The sequence below is a fragment of the Nipponia nippon genome, unplaced genomic scaffold (genome assembly GCF_047370975.1).
Source record: "Nipponia nippon isolate SJK-2023a ecotype South Korea unplaced genomic scaffold, ASM4737097v1 scaffold_2, whole genome shotgun sequence".
NCBI classification, from domain to species: Eukaryota; Metazoa; Chordata; class Aves; order Pelecaniformes; family Threskiornithidae; genus Nipponia; species Nipponia nippon.
The window spans coordinates 124,532,260-124,551,534 of NW_028262336.1; the positions used below are offsets into that span (position 1 = coordinate 124,532,260).

The 19,275-nt window shown below is 39.8% G+C and overlaps 1 protein-coding gene across 6 annotated transcripts in view; it reads right to left on the reverse strand.

The window, feature by feature from the left end:
- The window catches only part of DLG2 (discs large MAGUK scaffold protein 2), a 1,061,109-nt gene that overhangs the window by 1,038,391 nt on the left and 3,443 nt on the right, over positions 1–19,275 (reverse strand). For all 6 annotated transcript variants that reach the window (XM_087758910.1, XM_087758908.1, XM_087758909.1 and 3 more), the window contains exon 2: positions 6,603–6,734. In XM_087758910.1, coding sequence (XP_087615036.1) covers positions 6,603–6,734 — 132 coding nt within the window. The remainder of the gene's footprint in view (positions 1–6,602; positions 6,735–19,275) is intronic.

Genomic DNA, 19,275 nt, shown 5'->3' on the forward strand with positions numbered 1-19,275 from the left:
AGGATCTGCAGGTACCGTGGGGTGGGGAGAGTTGGAAGAGACGGAGAGAAATGACGGTACTGCAGGGAAAATTGGACTGCCATGGAAGCAAAAACAGCAGTGGGCCAGAATCCACAGGAAACCAGTTACATTAGATCTGTCTCTTTTGTTTTGGAACAAATGGTTCACTCTGGGTGACCAGACTTTCACTGGAGAACCGTGAGGGTTAGTTCCTCGAGCTGGCTGCAATCCAGCCCCCAGCTTGTAAAAAAAAAAAAAATCACATGGCTTCAAACCATCCCGAAGATCTAGCACTGCTACCTTCAGCTCTTTGGAGAGAAAGCGCAAATTTGCTTACTAAGAGAATTGGACTTCAAGAATAAAAGCAGCTGCAGCTGTCTTCAGGCAAAACAAAAGCTGCCCTTGAATTTAAATTTCAGTTCTGCTGTAATTTATGCTGCAACAAAGACAGATGCCAGTTTGGGAAAGTAGGACTCTGTGCGGAGTAATAACAGGCTTCCCCATTGTCAGAGATGTCATTTGAGTGCTTCTCAAATGTGACAGAGCACTGAAGGGTTTTTGCACATTTCTTTTGCTCCTTGACATTTGTAATAGTCAGAAAGGGTTTCAATATTTTTAGATACAGCTATAGAAGAATCTTTATTTCTCAGTCAGGGAAGGTCTGAATATAAATCTCTGGAAGAATCACTCCAACACATGATCCAAGGCAAGCGAAGTCAATGGGAGTTTTTCTCTATTGACTTTGTGAATGCCGGACCAGGCGCAGGCTTGGCTCCACAGGATTAACTCCCGAGGAATTCAGTATCATTACAGGAGGCGAAATAGCCCGACATGACTAGAAACCAGCTCACTGAGATTAAGTCCAGAGAACAATGACATACGAGATCAGTGACCTTACAGTCAGGAGCACTGTAAGTAGCTAAGCATGCCAAACACATAAGCGGGCTAAAAACATCTACCGAGAGCAAGCTTGGCAAGTTTGAACAGATAACACCCAGTTATGCTTTCCTATTGAAAGGTTTCCCAGTATAGCAGTTCATTTAATATCCTTTTGGTCCCTGAAACACTGACACAGCACTAAGTGCTGAAACATGCTTCCTCCTGTGGATTGATAAAGATTGGTACTAGCAAGGGCCACCATCGCCTCAGAAAGGTGATTGTCAATCACGTTCCCCATTTTGACACGCTGAATTCTAGCAGCTCTATCAGGAGCCTCGTGAAATTTGGCATCGTCTTGTTGTCTGTGGTCTAATGAATATCGAATCTCACGTTCGAAGGAAGAAGTAGAAAAGAGGTCTTGGTGGTTGTGGAGAAAAGCCTGAAAATATCACTTCAGTGTTTCTTAAAGACAGATCATAGAAGCAGACAATAACAACTTGAGCTATTTTATAGATTGTTTCAATGCCTTTTGTGCAGATCTCATAAGCTTTTTAACACCGAAGGCCAGCATTACTGTTTATGGCTAGCACTGGATTTTTGAGGTGTTGCATGATCCTGACTTTTCCTCTGACATCTATAATCGTTCTTCAACGCCTGCTTTGGTGCAGGCTCCATCTCCAGCCCAGGACTGTGTTGCAGGTCTGCTTTTCTCACCATTTATCCTGCTGTTCGCACATCTATTCCCTAGTCCTGACCCACCTCCTTTCCTCTAGTCTCAAATTTCCTTCTGTCACTATTTAAAGGGTTTCTCCTTAAACACAACATGCCTAAACAAATTCCTTGTCTTTCCATTAATTGCCTTTAAATTCTTCTCTCTATATGCTCAACGGCATAATTATTCTTCTCAGCATTAAACCCTACAAATGGGGGGACTTTTTTATCTTTATTCTTGGTTGACATGCATGGCTACATCTATCAAAATCTTTCCCATTTTTCATTCTTAGCGCTTTCCTTTTCTGACAGGGGCATGTTTCAACATCCCATCATTACTTCTATGATAGGTTCCTCTCCAGTTTCTTTCATATCTAAACTAGCCTGAAATTTAACCATTGCCCTCAGTGCAAAGGGGAGTTTCAGCCACAGCTCACAGCTTTGTAGACACCAAAGTCAAACAAACGAAGACAAATCCATAGGAAATGAAGCTCTTGACTTGCTTCATGCTTGCTATACTAAACATTTGCATTTGTCAAGGGCTATTCTATTTTTTTATATGTACATACTAAAATAATTAAAGCAAAGGGGGACTTGCTTTGGCTCTCTCAAATGGCTATATTTTATGTCCTTCTTATATACCCCATCTGTCCTATAGCATTCTCCAGTAACATGAAGGATTGCAAGACGTAACTACATTCCTGGAAGTTTGGATACTAATATAACACTATTGAGTTAATAAACTTAATTTATACAAACTTTTAATAGAAAAGTAATATGTGATTGCAGAAGAATAATCTGACTTCCTTTTTGACTTGGTTTAAAAGACATTATCGCTCTTTTAAAATGGATTGTTATAACAGGGCTTATTTAAAAGTGAGCTGAATGAGGTAGTCTAAAAAACCCCTCTTACTAAAAACACAAAATTAATCACTAAATACAGGCTGCGGCACAGATAACCAGTAAATTCTGTAAGCCTTACAGTAATGTTTACTACAGTAATTTTTAAGACAGGCAGTTTTATAACACCCACATTATTTTGCAGAAATGGTACGAAATCATAAAAAAAAAAAAAAAGGGTGATGCAGATTTTAGTTGAAAATATGCTATTTTAAAATTCAGGCAAAGTTACGCAAGCATGAGAAAAAAACATAAGGCATGGTTTCAAAGTCCTCAGGAAATACGTCATCCACTGCAGATTGGGTTTATCCGAATTTTAGAAAAACCTATTGAGATTAGGTTTTACTTAATACTGCATAAGATGATTACAGCTATTTGTGGCACTTTAATTCCTGCTAGAAACAAAATGATGTTTTATAGAGATGTATCTACAAAAAAAAAAAAAACAACAACCCTGACATAAACCTCTTTCATCCATTCTCATTCTGCAGAACAGCCTTCTAAGCTGTAAAATCATGCACTTTCCTTAATGAAATGAAGGCTAGACAAATATATAGCAGAGGTTTTTAGAAATTAATTGTACTAAACTATGTATTGCATTATAAAAACGGATTAAGTTTCATAAAAAAACCCAACTGTTTGGTTGTTTTGACATGTCCAGATGACTATTATTACTTTCTTTCCTGGTTTTCCTTCTTTATCTCTGCACAGTGCCTCCAAGATGCCCCGTTAGGAGACAATCCCAACAAACGAGGCCTTTGGATTTCTGCAGGTTTCATTTCCTCTTCCTTGCAGGGTTTTAAAAAAATAAATGTTCACATCAGAATGACATGTGCTACAATTTGAGAGGACCCTGTGATTTTATTATCATCTAGCTACAGATGACCCTACAAAAAGCAAAAATCCTCACGAGCTCGTAATAACAACAGTACCATAACTCCTCACCGCACATAGAAGGATTGGTACAATCCTTCTGGTGAAAATAGTTAGGAATTAACTTAAGAGTAATGTCAATATCTAAATATGGGTTCTTCCCCTTGCACGCTCCTTCTGAAGAGTTTCTCCTCCTCCTTCCTCTTAGGGCTGGATTTTCAAAGCATTGTGTTTGGGCCCCTGGAGTGTAAATGGGACACCAAAGACAGCAGCTCCGCATGTCACTTTGAAAATGTGCCTCTTAGCAACTAACTCAGCTGTAACCGAACACAGCGACTCGAGCAAGAAGTCCAGCAACAAGAACAGCCCGAAGGGAGAAGGAGATGCTTTTGAACCCAAATTAAAATGTAAAAGGACAATCCTTCAATAATCTTCTGTAAATCACTTACAGATCTTTTACTTCAATATTTGTAATCACTTCTTGCATGTGTAGAATATACGTACGAAAACTATTGAATCCTCATTTTTCTCATGTTAGTCCCTTGTGCAGCCGTCAACGGTTAATATTTATGAAACACATTGAAGCTAAAAACAATCACGTGCGCATTGGGAGCCCAAGTTCAAACACAATCACACAAACATAAATTTGAGAACAAACGGAACTAGACAACACTTAAGCTTAGGTGCCTCTAACTCTATTTACTCTTCTTCATTGGTTCAAGTTATACGCAATTTAAAGAAATCCTACAGATTTTTAGAGCATTTTGGAAGTTAATGAGAACTGAACGCTCACATAAAGGACAGGGATGGTTACAACAGCTGCATTTATTCATAAAGGAATCAAATTCTACTATAGCTGTAGGACGTGCAAAAACCAAATTTGGCACAAAAAATTACATTAACTTTACACCTGGTAGGACTGTGCATTTCTGCATCCAGGTTAATGATTCTGTACAAAAATCACATTTTTCATTAGCAGTTACAGCCTAAATATTCAAAAGGTCAATGAATTCTGGATAAAACCAATGCTTGACAATTGTAAATGAGATCAAGTTTTGGAAACTAACGAACAGTCAGACTCTGAAAACTAAGTCTAATTAAGATTTGGCACTCAAAAATGGACGCCTTCAAGACCATTAGACATTCTGTAAATATAAAAGACGAAGGAACATTAGCAATACAGAACTTAAAAAGAGACCAGAAACTCTGCCTTAGGTATTTCTTTGCATGGTGGTCTGATTTACAGGTGAATGGAAGAAACTGTGACGGGAAGCTAAAACAGTTGTCACAGAAGTGGGGTTTTTTGAAATACTGATTATGCAAGAACCTCATTACTGATTGTGTAATAACATCATCTACCACACTTAAAATACTGATGAGAGGTCACTCTTTCGTGTTATTCCACAACCTAGACCAACCAAACAGCAAACCACATGTAATAATGAGAGACTTTGAACACATCTTGTAATTCCTCGATCTCTTTTATAAAAAGAAGCATTTAAGAACAAGAAAAAAGACATGCACAGGCCTACAAATTAAAATGCTATCTAACTTCTGTAACGCCACACTCCTCAATCTGTTATTGTGGCAATCAAAAGATTTCATTTTTTCTTTGGATTCAACCTTAATGTAGCTATAATCACTTTTTCATTTCTGGCATATGTAATACATCAACAAATATTGCAGTGTGGCCACACACAAAGCACACATGTTGTTAGAAGACTTTGAAGGATTACTTCAAAGTATTGCAGAAGTAAATGTACAGCTAACGTCACTTCTGTGACTTGTGCATTTCTTCAGCACGAACTTTTATATCCATAGCTATCTTCACAAAAATAATACAGAAACGCCCCATCTTTTTTCATTCTTTAGTTCAAATCTGTTTATAACTATTTGGTAAATACCATTCAATTATTAATCTATTTCCTTTTTTAAAGAGTACACAGCAATTAAAAATTACATAGCATTTATAAAATTTCCTTTTTTAAAGAGTACACGGCAATTAAAAATTACGTAGCATTTATAAAATAAAGCTAATCACTTTAAAGAAGCTGAGAGAAATTACAAGTAAAATAGCATTGACATGAATTACTTCCATTTGCAGGAAATGTTAGAGACTGGTAACATACATTTTTCATAAATGCTACAGAAATTACTGAAACTCTTCCTGGACCTCCATCATCTTCACAGTAATAGTGCAGTATGGATGTGCTTCTACTTTTATGATGTATAATCAAGGGTTTTTTCTAACTGCTACTGATTGTAGCTCTGCAATGAGCACAACTGGTACTCTGGCTTCAAACAACCATAACTTGAAGGCACGTGTGCTTCCACAAACATCATTTGTGTTAAGAAATGTGCCCTTCGGACTAGTTGTGCACAAAATTTACAGATGGTTGCGAAGGAATAAAACACCGAGGGGCCAATGCAACGTGAGCAAGAGGGCAGAGGGAGGCAGAGCAAGGGTGATGCACAGTTACTGTCACCACTTCCCGTGACTGGCAGCACAGGCACAGGCACGGCACAAGGGACAACAGAGGTGCTACAGCACACGGGTACATTCATGACCTTGAAAACATTATATATAATAACTTCTGGAGGTTATTTTATATCAAGCTCCAAAACACCAAGTGCTCGATTTTGACAAGTACCATCATTTACAAGGTGAAACAGGGACCTTCAAGTAAATGGAAGAAAGACTGAGAGATCCACCAGCATGTCTATTTGGCCACTGAGACATCATATGGATGGGAACATTCTGCCAAAGTATCACTGTGTCCTTAAGCATTTTTCTTGAGTCATTTCTGAGTTTCTTTGGCTGACACTTTTCACAAAAACATAATGCAAAAGACACAGATTTTAGATGCTACTTGGTGCCAGTGAAATCAATGAAACTTTAGCCATTTACCTCTGTGGAGATGGCTTCATCTTCAACTTTGCATAATCAGTTATATCCTACTCTGGTTCAGTAACTTCCATTAAACAAAGGAAAGCAGAAAGGTTTAGGAATAACCATTCAATGCCTTACCTTGCATGAGTGTTTGTTACTCTTTCACTATAAATAAGAAAGTACCTTTGAAATATCAGGACAACAAGTTTCCCCACAGAGGACCTGGAAGGATCATCTCAACTGTTCCATTGTAAACACAAATTAAATAGTGACCAATAAGAAAGTTACTAGGTCCGACCTAGTTCTGGCCTTCAAGAGCATACATCTAGCGTTAAATATTGGTACCTACCTAGAAGTGCCTGAAACAAGCTGCTCTTAAAGATGCCCATCACCTTTCTGATGGCTTTTTTCAGTTGTTGCTCTTCTGGTTTCCTTAGTTTTTTGCAATATTCTTCCAGCAGCACTAAAGCTCGGTCAGTATCTAAAAATGAACAAGTACAAAAAAAAAAAAGTCTTTTATTGGCTCTGGAAAGTATTTAAATGCTCAAATATTAACTCCACATTTCCAAAGGCATTGTTCACACATGTAAGGAATATTTACAACAATTTTGTTGCACTCTGTCGTTATCTGTATGCCATGAGCAACATAGGCAAAACGGAGGGATTAACCCAACACCAAACCAGGAAGATTACTGTGTGTCTGAGATCTCCCTGCAAGGGAAAATGATCTTTTGAATGGCATCTACAACAAGTGTTCAACCTTCCTTTATCCAAAACCAGCTGGAAGCTATGGGGTTTGGACCGAATTACAATTTGCAGAAGCCTCAAAATTATAGACAATAACCATTATGGATACCCATGCAGGAAAACTGGCCTTAAAACATATTCAGAGAAGACATGAAAGTGTTTGCTTGGCATCTGCAGCACTCAGTTCTCTGTCCTCTGAATAGCAAATGTGTATCTGAAAGGCAGGTGTCCAAGAGGGTGGTGTTTTTTTTTTTTTCTGTTCCCTCACTACACAAAATGGCTATCTACCTCTTTGGTAAAAATGAGACTTTGAGAGCAGACTTCCATTCATGTGTTGGCTCAAATGTAGCAATCCAGCCTTTCTGTAAGAGTCCAGAGACAGAGAGCTCTCTGTTTCTCCTACTGCTATTATCTTTGTGTAGTCATTTGCCAAGAGTATGAGTGACATACATATAAAATTGTATGAAATCCAAATATCACCATCTTACGTATAAGAAAATAGAGGAAAATGGAGAATCGGACTTCACCTTTCCTCCTCCTCATCCTAACCAGCTCACAGAAATGTCCACACACATATGTATATGACACTGAGATATCTGCACACACTTTTGTAATTATATTGCCACCAAGTTTGCAACAAGAGTACCAAACAGTAAAAAAAATACAAATTAATGATTATAGTGAAACAAGTGCCTCAATCTAAATCTCTTACAGTAGAGTTCAACGCAAGCTTCATTATCAGGAGAGGTTCAGACTCCTTAGTTAGATTAAACTCAATAAAAAGGCTTGGAAAGGCAAAACAGTCTGATTTTATCATTCTTTTTTCTAAATAACTGAAAGAAAACTTCTTTTTCACTACGTAAAAACTGATCATCTTTGTTCATCCAAGGATTTTGAAGATGATCCCTGTAGCGTGGGCCTTGTGGTGTGACAGTTAGATGAGTTCACAGTAGGGGCAGAGACACGACTTGTATTCTGTAAGTTGATAACATTCTCAAATTAAAAGGGGGAAATATTTCATCAATGATTAATGTTTAAGAAGATGCAGGTTCTTTTCTTTCTCCTCACAGAAATTCTGTCTGGTCACAAGCACTTTATCAGAGAAATGAAAAACATAATGAATAAAAAGGAATGGTATTTAAATGTGTATATATATATGCACACACATATACATATATATCACATATATATGAAGATGAGGGGGCATTTTATAGCAGAGTAGACATTTAGACAATGAAGGAGCTCACAGTTCTCTGCTGCAATCCCACCTTGAGGGGGCCTCCAAGAGGAACCCCTTCTTTCTCTGAGAGCTGTCCCTGGGGCAGGTAAGGGTTAGGCAACTGCCTTGTTTCCACCTAAAGCCAGCAGCGCACTTAGGACCTGCTTAGAACCTCCAGAGAGAAAGACCAGCTCTTTTAAAGGCCAGGACACAACACCCAGGCTGGGCTCCCACCACAGATCACCCAAACCAAAAGCACAGCCTCGAAACAAAGTTCTGGGTCCAAATGGGATATGGTTGGGGTATTCCCAATAAATGGCTGGGAATAAAGACTAATTCTACATGTCAGCTCAGCTTCTTTTGCCTGGAAAATGCCAATCACGTCATACTTTTCACTGACCTCATGACTGTGTCTGACCCACCTGCGACGCCTGCGCTTTCGTCTATATACTGAGAGTTCTGGCTCCCCTCTACAAAATAATTAGTTAATAGCTTAAAGCATGGAATGGAATCAGGCATTCACCTTCCCCCCAATACAGACAGGCATATGCAATGAATATATGATTATTTATATTAAAGTGAAGCAGCAGAGAGTGGTGGACAACCACTGCAAAGTATCCAGTACTGAGGACACTTTTCAGAAGTGTCCTTTTTTTCTCATACCACCCCGCTTTTCTCTATCTGAGAAATCAGGAAAATGGGATTTGAATGCCTGCCTCCCTTTGGGCTCCACACAAGAGATGCCCTACCACTCATTCTTTCTTAGTCTCTTGGTGAAGCATGCTGACATCCCCTCCTTCATTAATCATTCCTTCCCTAAAGTGTATGGTTCTTATTTTAAAAAACAGCTACAAAAATGTAGCGTCCTTTGGGGGTATGAGCAGAGTTCTTATTTTCACTGAAATTATTGTTTTCCAGTTCATCAAGATGAAAAAAGCCTACCTTTGGCTGACCCCGAACCAAGTCCTAAACTCTACAAACGGAACAACCAGCAACAGAGCACAGTTCTGGTGTTAACTCTAAATCCTGGCTAAATCCCAGATCAAGTAATTATCTTCCTGACTAATTTTCCTCTCTAGCTTTAATAGGACACATTAATTTTTACTCCTTCCCTAAGCTTCTGCGTGGAGTTGCAGCTTTTCCCTGCACAATCGCACTCGGTAGCGGTATATCCAGTTTTCCAAATAACCTGTGATGTGCTGCATGTGCTGGGAGATCCAGTCACCCGCAGGCTGCCCTGCTCTTGCTGAAAGCCACCACTGATGTTCTGGTATCAACTGGGAACATATCTTGACCAAGAGTACCTTAGCATGTCAGGGAGGGGGCTGTGTCACCACTGCTACTGGAGCACTCCTGAAAAACCAAGGGGCTTATGGAGACTATTCAAATATCCAGTCATTTTGGCACTAGATTAGGCTTTCGAAAAGCAACTTTCAGCCTTGTTGTCGAACTTTACTGCTTATAAATTACTTGGGACCAGATCTTCATATGGATTTGTACGGTATTCAGCACGATGGGGCATAATCCTGCTCAGCACTGCCACACAACATTCATACCACAACAATCAAACAGATATATGAAATAATACAATAATATGGCACGTCTGAAGAATACTAAGTACTCTCTCCAAGATGATAACAATCTTCAACTCCCAGTTCTACCCAAAGCAGATGAGGACATCCAGTACTTTGCCTTTTGGGGCTGTTGGAGAGCTACAAAGTTTAAATAATATTCAGCTGCAAGAACTGACTGCCTGGACTGCAGCACAATAGGCAAATAAGAACCATATTCCCTGCCACCCAAATAAACCCAAAGTTTCTGAAGCTGAATTCCCACGCATTCTTCTCATCAAGAAGAATTTCAGACTGGTGGTTTTCATGAAGGACCAGATCACTGTATGTATGGGAGGACAATATCCACTGGAGCACATAATTCATTGTAGCAGCCCAAATAGGTCCTGTACCTTACAGTCAGAGTGTATCATAAATGCAACCAAGAAATCTTTGTTCTACGGTACCACCATTCTGCAGTGCCTACACCAAAACCAAATTCAAGCAAGACCACAAATCTAATGAACAGACAATTTAATATTCCAAGTTGTGGGCCTCCGTGTTGATCCTGAGTAGGTCCTTTGCCTGCTGTCCTGGTTTCAGCTGGGATAGAGCTAATCTTTTTTCTAGTAGCTGGTATAGTGCTGTGGTTTGGATTTAGAATGAGAATAATATTGATGATGAGACACTGATGTTTTCGTTACTGCTGAGCAGTGCCTACACAGAGTCAAGGCCTTTTCTGCTTCTCACCCCACCCCACCAGCGAGGAGGCTGGGGGTGCACAAGGAGCTGGGAGGGGACACAGCCGGGACAGCTGACCCCAGCTGACCCAAGGGATATCCCACACCATAGGGCATCATGCTCAGCATATAAATTAGGAAAAAGCTGGCCAGGGGTCCGCTGCTCGGGAACTGGCTGGGCATCAGTCAGCAGGTGGCGAGCAACTGCATTGTGCATCACTTGTTTTGTATATTCTTTTACCATATCATTATTTTCCCTTTCTTTTCTGCTCTGTTAAATTGTCTTTGTCTCAACCCATGAGTTTTACTTTTCTTTTTTCAATTCTCTCCCCCACCCCACTGGGGAGGAGTGACCGAATGGCTGGGTGGTGCTTAGCTGCCTACCAGGTTAAACCACAGCATCTGCTAACAAAAGGCCACAGAAAATATCACCTGCGCCCCATGAAGTCTGCTGGGCGTAGTTCTAGTTTTTCTTACTGTTTCTTTGCATATTATGGCACTATTTTTAAAGGGATCCTATTGGCTTTGAAAGACGACTTTGACACGAACCACTCAGAAGATACAGTCCTACAAAAAATCACATATATTCTAGACAGTACATGCATTACTGTTTTGTTTAAATAAATCATACTCAAAACATAGAATCATAAAATCACTTAGGTTGGAAAAGACTTTTAAGATCATCAAGTCCGACCACTGAATCTCAATACAGTAATAAAAATTTTTTTAAGGATAAACCAGAGAGTTTATGGTCCTACAGTGTCTTGTCCAAGAGATTATCAAATAACCCAAGCTAACTAACAATTCTGTGGATTTTTTCGCTTTACCTGGCAAATTCTGTAGATTTTATCGCTTTACCTGGCGCAGCACTTGAAGTATAGTACGAGTAGAGTTGAAGCACTGCAGCTCTGCCGGTCTGGAGACAGCTGTGTTGATGAACAAGTCTTTGACACGTACTGTGCCTTCGTATGGGATAGAGGATGACACAGCCATGCCTGCACATGGCAGTTCACACAATCTGATGTCTATGGGAACAGCTATAGCATACAGGAGACAGTTTTCCTAAATATCTCCCAGATGTTATTCAAACCATTTATCATTTAGGTGAACTAAATATATTAGATCTGAAGATAATTTAGGAATATCTATGAATTTTCAATAATTAAATCAGAAAAGATTTTTCTAACAGGATTAATTGAAACTATATGAGAAAGATAAAACTGATTCAAAACCAGTCTCCAAGAAGGTCCATTTTGGAAACTCCTCAGACCAGGTTATGTTGAATGATGATGACTCAAAACAAAGAAACAGATGATGGAAGCACCACGTAATTCAGGCAGATGCAGTTACGTACCTATTTTCAAGCCCTTATAGCTCCTTCTGGGCACAATAAAGCCATATAGGCAGAACCCTATATGGACGCGTAGACAATACTGACCAGGCCCAAACACTGGTTTTGCGGACAAATTGCTGTGCTTTGAACAACCGCAAGTCTGCTGAGAGCTGCTGCTATCTTCCATAGGGTTATGATCCTGTCACCCAACTCCTGCTACAAAGCAAGGGAGTTCAGAAGATGGAGAGGAAAAAAGCAAATGTGATTCCAAACTCATCAGGAGCTGGAAACTTCTGCCCTGCACATGCGAGAAATCACAGTCGGCTGGTTAACAGCGCCCTGCAGCAGCACAAGGGAGAATCAGGCAGCCACGGCCTCTCAGGGAAGCCCAGGTTTGCTCAGAAGCCTACAACAGCCTGGTGGTAAGTTTAGGATCATATTTGCATTTCTTTCCTCCCATTGGCATCAGAGTTTGTGAACGAAAAGACTTTTGGGGTGCAACAGTATGCAAAAATGTTGACTTAGAATAAACAAAAAATATCTGTTTCATCAGTGACCAGTGTTTAACGTTAGTTGAACTCTAACCCTGAGTTGATAAGACTAAGGGTTTTTTAATTTCAATTTCTCGTTTTTTTCCTAATTGTATCTGCTCCCTTATCCTAAGAGGGATTTTGATTATTTTCTGACTTGCAAGATCTGCGGCATAGGTGACTTTTTAAAGGAAAACACACCAACATATTGCAGGAGACCCTTTCCACCTTTTGGAGAAGCAGAACTGGGAAAATGTAGGGCACTAAAGCTGGAAAAGGCATGAAGAAGGGGGGAGGAAAAATGCAGCAGCCAAAATAGATATGAGAAATGCAATCAGAGCACTGGGAAAGAGAGCATGGAAGTTTTCCCAGTGAACTTTGATAACTTTAGAAGAAAATGATCTCAAAAGCTACTTTTACTTCTGGAGAGTTCATACCTTCGTTTAGATGACCACTGACAAAAGAGCCAGAGGTCTGAGCAAACACTGCTCCCTGCCTCAATTATTTTAAGATCTCTTGATTTGATCCTCTGCTCTGGAAAGCTCAAAAAATTAAAATGAGTTGTTATAGTTCAACAGGAGGGAATGCAAAATTTTATAAGAAATTTCCAGGCAACCTGCCTTGGGACTGATCCAAGCCAAAGCCATCAGTAACTCATTTACCTTTCCTAATCTTCACACAAAACAGCAACCACAAAGAAACAAATCTTGTTAGTCTGCAATGCTCTGTACACACACCTGGGCTTTAAAACTCCTGTATGAGACTGTATCTTAAAATCTGAAGTTTCTAAACTGGAGGTGTAAGCCTGTTAAATTTTAGAAAGAAACACAAGAAACAGTATACTAAGATGATTGAGAAAAACACAAGCTGTAGGCTCCAATGCTTCAAAAGGCTTGAGAACTATTAGACAAATGACAATGATAAAATATATACATATAAACATAAATATGAGACACAAATTAATCTAGCAGATTGCACAGAGGGAAAGCAGACAGGGAATATGTGGCCCTGTACGAACCAGAAAGTTCTCAGCATCTTGGGCCCTTCATATCTGCGATAGGACTTTAATGAACTACCAAGAAAAGGCAACATATGGGTTATGCAACCTTGAGGAAACATAAGGCATTACGTATGTGACAAATACTATCACCCAGCGTGATGAGCATTCACAACAAACAAGCAAAAGGGTTAAAAATAACAGCTCCTGAGAATACGCATGACGCGTCAACCCATCTTCTGTCCTGCTAGGGAAAACAAGTGGACGGAGAAAAGGGGGGTTCATCATTTAAGGGATTACCAGGCAGGCTTATTTCTGGGATTTCAGCTTTTAGGAACCAGATCAGCATACAGAGGAGACTGACATATGGTCTGTGAAGATTAATCTCGGGCCACTGGAGAAACTCTTTCAAGGAATGATATTTAAAGTTAAGGTCGCATTCCGAGTTGCCCTCGCTCTCCGTTAACTGTAAAAAGAAGTGCAACCTCCCCAAATTAACCGTAGCCTCGGTGAATTCTCTGCACAGACTGCTTTCCTGCAAAACACAAATTTAGGAACAGTTTAGTTGTGAAGTGCTGTTATTCTAGACCTTGATGCTGTGAGCAGACAAGTAATGGGCCAGATATTCTGTGAGAAGAACCGCTGCACAAGTACCACAGCAAATTTCACAGAACGAGGCAATAGTATATGCTCAGGTATATTAAGGGGACACCAGGCATCCAAATGCCAAGGGAAACTGGACTAGAGTAAGGAGGACAGGCAGCTCTGCACAGAACTGTGTTAACATGCAGTCGCACAAACAGCCAGGGCAAAAGGCAGCAATCAAACTGCAGCAGTTGCCCAGCAGTCTCTTCTTACAGAACCTTGATTTGTGCAGATGATGCAACGAACAGGGCTAAATGCTCTGCATGTCAGATTGCTTTGAAGGGCACCAGTTATGCTATGATCTGTCAGCGGAATTCTCTGAGAAACAGAAATTACAGACACACAGAGCCTGGAGGAGCCCTATTAGGTTTTCGGTTTACCTCCCTGCTGTGCAGAAGGACCCAGACTTACATCCATCCCATCGATGCCTGTCTAACTGCACTGGTAACCTCCTACAAAGTCCACAAGATCCCTCACCATCTCATTTCAGAGCTTGAAGGTTCTAGTGTTTTTTTCTACTCTATAATTTCCATCTTTTTTATTGTAGATCAGGACAACTACTTCTTGTCCTCCAGATGTTGATGTGGAAAGCAAACGACCATTATTCCCTTTATAGCCTCTTCTATATTGTGTGACTTGTCATGTCCCTCCCCTGCTCAGTCTCCTGTTTCCCAGGCTAAACAGTTCCAGCCCCTGCAACTTTTGTACATGGTTTACATTTCCAAAGCCTCTTATTTTCTTTTCTGGAATTAAATTTGTCTTAAAGCACAATCTCTAAACTCCTGCTGAAGACCCAGTAATGCTGCAGAACAGAGACTGGTGGATGAAGCCGGACAGAAGGAGCATCAGCTTTAGGAAACATGACACACGCGCAGAAATGACCAGGGAAGCAATGATAAAAAAGAGTGCTTGGGTTCTTTTTTTGCTTGTTTCTTAAGAATCAGACTTTTTGTGTAATTCACTATAAGGAAAACTGTCTCCTTAAGAAAAATTTCAATTATCAATGATGATTAGCTGCAATACAAGTTTGTTGTCTAAGTATCTTCACGGTTGATTTTACAACATGTAACCATACATCTATTCTGTTAAACTGCTACTTTTATTTATTTTTTTTTTTAGTTTTAAATATATTCCTTTAAAGGTGACTAACTGTATTTACCCAAGGAATAGGATAACTATATAAAGATCAGTTAGTGACTGGCTCAGCATAAAATCACAACTTTTCTCCCACATTTCTGTTTATCAGAAAGCGTCTTGAAAACCAAGCCGCATTCCTGCTTTAGTGCCCCCAGACGGGAATGACTGACCCCTGCAACCCCACAGATATCCCTCCTCCACTCACCCCTGCCTGTAAACTACAATGAAATCTTGAAAAAATACTTAGTATTTAGCGTATAAGCTGTTCCTCTTATCTGTCGTGCTTTACCATAATAAAGAAGAGTCCACGTATTTCTTCATTATCAGTGGCTCACCCTGGGACCTGGGTTCTTCCTACCGCATCACTTCTCCTCAGGGACCCCAGAAGGGCTTCAGCAACTGCTGAGATCAGCCGCTAACCCCACCGGGGCCAGTCTTTCTTTTCAGTGAGCGCTTTTTTCCCAGCCACGTTGAAGGTAATGTGGGGCCTGCTCGTTAGTGATCCTTTCTCAAATTTCTTGCCCTGGCTACACAGGCTGATTGCGTCTCAGACACCAGCGTGAGCAGGTTCTCAGGCCCTGAGACTCCTCCTAAAACTACAGAAACTCTGCAAATATAAGTAGCTTCACCTGAACTTCTCGTTTCTGTCTTTCAAGTGTCACAACGTTAAAATCTAGGTGTACAAATGCTAATATTAAATCAACAATGCAAATATGAAGACAGAACGAAAAATGAAGCCTCAAACCTCCGAAATAATGCAGCACCAAATGAAAACCTCCTATTTATGCAGCAGAATAAATGTAAATTGACATCTTAACAGTGTAAAATTATTAAAGAGCCCTGCTTTGAAGAGCCTACAATCTAATTGTATGTAATACACAAAACTAGTGGAGCTTGATGTATAGTTACAAGAGTAAAAGCCAGAAGTTATACACTTATTACAGCTGCTGTGCTTTTTTTTTTTTTTTTTTGCTTTAAAAGAACATTCAACATCAAAATTATCCTAAATGTGAAAACCGGAATGAGACAGAAAGCTAACAAAAAGATGTCTGTTCTGGAATAAATAACTTCCAAACTCATACAAAAGAAGTATTATTTCACATGAAAGAAAAAAATGTGGAATTAAGAAAATTCAGATCTAATTCAGTAACACTGACATCTTTCTAGAGATGCAAAAAATGAAAATGGAATGAGATTAAACCGCCTTTATTTAGTACCAAAATGCGCATTATGGTCTTACATTTTCTCACATTCACTTTGGAACTTTTCATTTAAGAACCTTTGTATTAGACTGGTGTCTCTGAGTTGATAAACAAAACACGTGCCTCCAGGCAACAACAGAAAATGAATGCTATGTTTTGGACATTAAACAATTGAATCTGTAGATCTGCAAAGTTTGGTTTGGGTTTTTTTTTTGCTAAAAGCACATCTCAGCAGGCATCCATCTGCAAGGCAGTATTACTGTAGCGCACAACACCTAGAAGTTGGTGTTGGAATTGGAAGGTGACTTGAATTATTCCACTGCAGCATAATGCGATATATGCCATACAGCCAGGGGAGAGAGGGGCACTGTAAAACATAAAGTATCGGTTTCTGTTTGTAAAACCATAAATTGTCCAGGTTCCCTCCTTCCAGGAAACTCGACACGATGCAATTCCCTGATAAATGTGTTTTGAAGGAAGCACTGACCTCTTCATCCCAAAAGTGAAGACAGACCTAAGGACATTTGCACTAACTTGTCCTGACGAAGAGAGTTTAATGCCACCAAAAGCTCCTCTGGACCACAGCCATTAAAAAGCAAACGGTTCCTTCACATATTTTTTATCTTGGTTACTACTGTCATCACCCATCAGGTCAAGGTAGCTTCACTGGCTATTTCTGGGATGAATATGACAAGAGAAAACATGATCTTTATTTTTATAAAGATGTTGTTTGGCACTGTTTTAATCTACAGTAACTACAAGAAGATACCATAGTGAAACAGACCTTCAATACTTGTAAGAAGCAAGAACTTGGTATGACCTGACCAAAACAAGCAAATCTGAGTAAGGCAGATTTTTCTCATTGTGCTGAAGCAGGGACTGCAAAACCATCCTTGATCACATTTGCCCACTAGTTGCAAATTCAGCTTTTTCTCCATGGTCACCCTCTGACATCTAACTTGGCCATCTGGAACAAATGCAGAAGGAAAGAAGAGAGGATGAGAAGGAAAAAAATATGCTTATAATGCAAGACACCGTTACTTCTACTGAGTGCAATATGCATTTAACAGGAATGGAGGAGAGGATGCACAGCTGCCTCTTTGTCTGCATCAACACTATGGTTGCCTCCAGTCCTACTGACTAACAGTACAATAATTTATAACACTTTTTTCCCCACAAAAATAATGAATAGTGTTAATTTATAGCACTCAGAACACACAACGCCAGCTCTCATAAATATCTCAGCTAAGGAGATAGCTTTTCCACTAAAATTTATATGGGAGACTGAGACATCATCTAACTGAAGGAAGTGATTTAGTGTGGTTACCCTATGTTCCATCTGTGGTCTGTGGAGAGAGAGAAGATGACAATCGTGAAGAAGACAATTCAAATCCTAGGTGGGTTAAAATGCCCTTTGAAGGTGGATCTCTCTCTGCTGATCAAAGAAGCCCTCCAAGACAACAAGCTGGGCACCCTACGTAGGTGGGGCAATTAAAATGGGATGGATCTGCACTAAACATCTGACAAATATCAGAACAATGGTAGAGCGGGAAAAAGAATACAAATTTCACTATTCCCAGTCCAGAGTCCACTTAGCTTTGCAGCCTGCATTTATAAAACAAAGACTTGTTCTGTATTATGCCTGCTCCTACAGTCCTTTTGTGTGCAAAATATCTCACTGTTTCTCATAGAGGAAACAATGTCTGGCTGGGAAAAGATTACTGCCATAAAAGCAGCTACATCTTTAAAGCAAAGCTTTATGGTGAAAGTTGGCAAAGTTTAGATAGCAATTTTCAGCCACTTGTTTGTTTAACTCGTGGAAAACTAAAATTGTTCTTTCCGCAGTCTGTAAACATAACCTACAACTTTGCTGTGCTCCCAGTCGATTCACTGTAAAAACTGAGAGGTAGTCGAACAGAACTTGGAGTGAAAAATGTGGCCTTTTAGCCATGTACTTATTTGAGAATACTTATTCAGCAACTGAAAGGACAAAAAGCCTGTAATACCAATGACTTCTTAGAAGTAAAATGGAAACAAAAATCTCCAATATGCGCTGGATTTCCTGCTGTAAGCTGTAAGGAGCCTACAACTACATTCACCAAGATTTTTGAGCACAAAAAAGTTATGATCCTAAATTTAAATTTTATTACCTAAAAAGAAGTTGCCAGTTTAAAGAGATTGAGGGCATGCAGAACTCCAGTGCATTAATGGGAGCTAGCTTTGTCTGGTCCTTTATGAACTTTGCTTTAAAAGTTCTTGCCGAGTTGTTTTTAGACCCCTTCCTTTCAACAGACCAGCCACATAAAGTTAGCATTACCATTACAAAATCTAGCATTTCATAAAGCATTATCTGTCAGATTCTTCTTAATGGCACAGAAGTAGTCCACATGGGATCAGATTGAGACTTTTTAATTCTTGACACTAATGTGCTTAATAAAACATGTTCTTGAAGGCATTTCTTTATATAAGAGGTATGATGAAAAAAGTTATTGCATGACAAACAGAATCAGCGTGCCTTTATAAACTGGCTACAAGGTGGAGTGAGTCAAGATGATATTAATAGCAGCCCACAGGGTTCAGCTGGCTAAAGATACAATTCCTCTCACTCTCAGAGACAGAAAGTGGGGTGAGGGCAGTATAAATCCCAGCATTCACGTATCTCTTGCTGCCTAGACATAGCTAGATGTGTAAAGACGACGACAGGGTTAGTCTAGAAGCACATGTGCAGCCAGGCATCTAGATGGGGGGGTTCCTGCCATCTCCGTGTGAATCACTAGCAGGGTTCCAAATCTGGAATCTGGTCTCCATCACAGAGGAGCATGGATCTAATTAGTTCTTTCCGTCACTGTGAAAGACATGAATGAATTACAGTAACATTTCACGCTCTTAACTATTCCATAGATGAATCCAAAATATATGCAA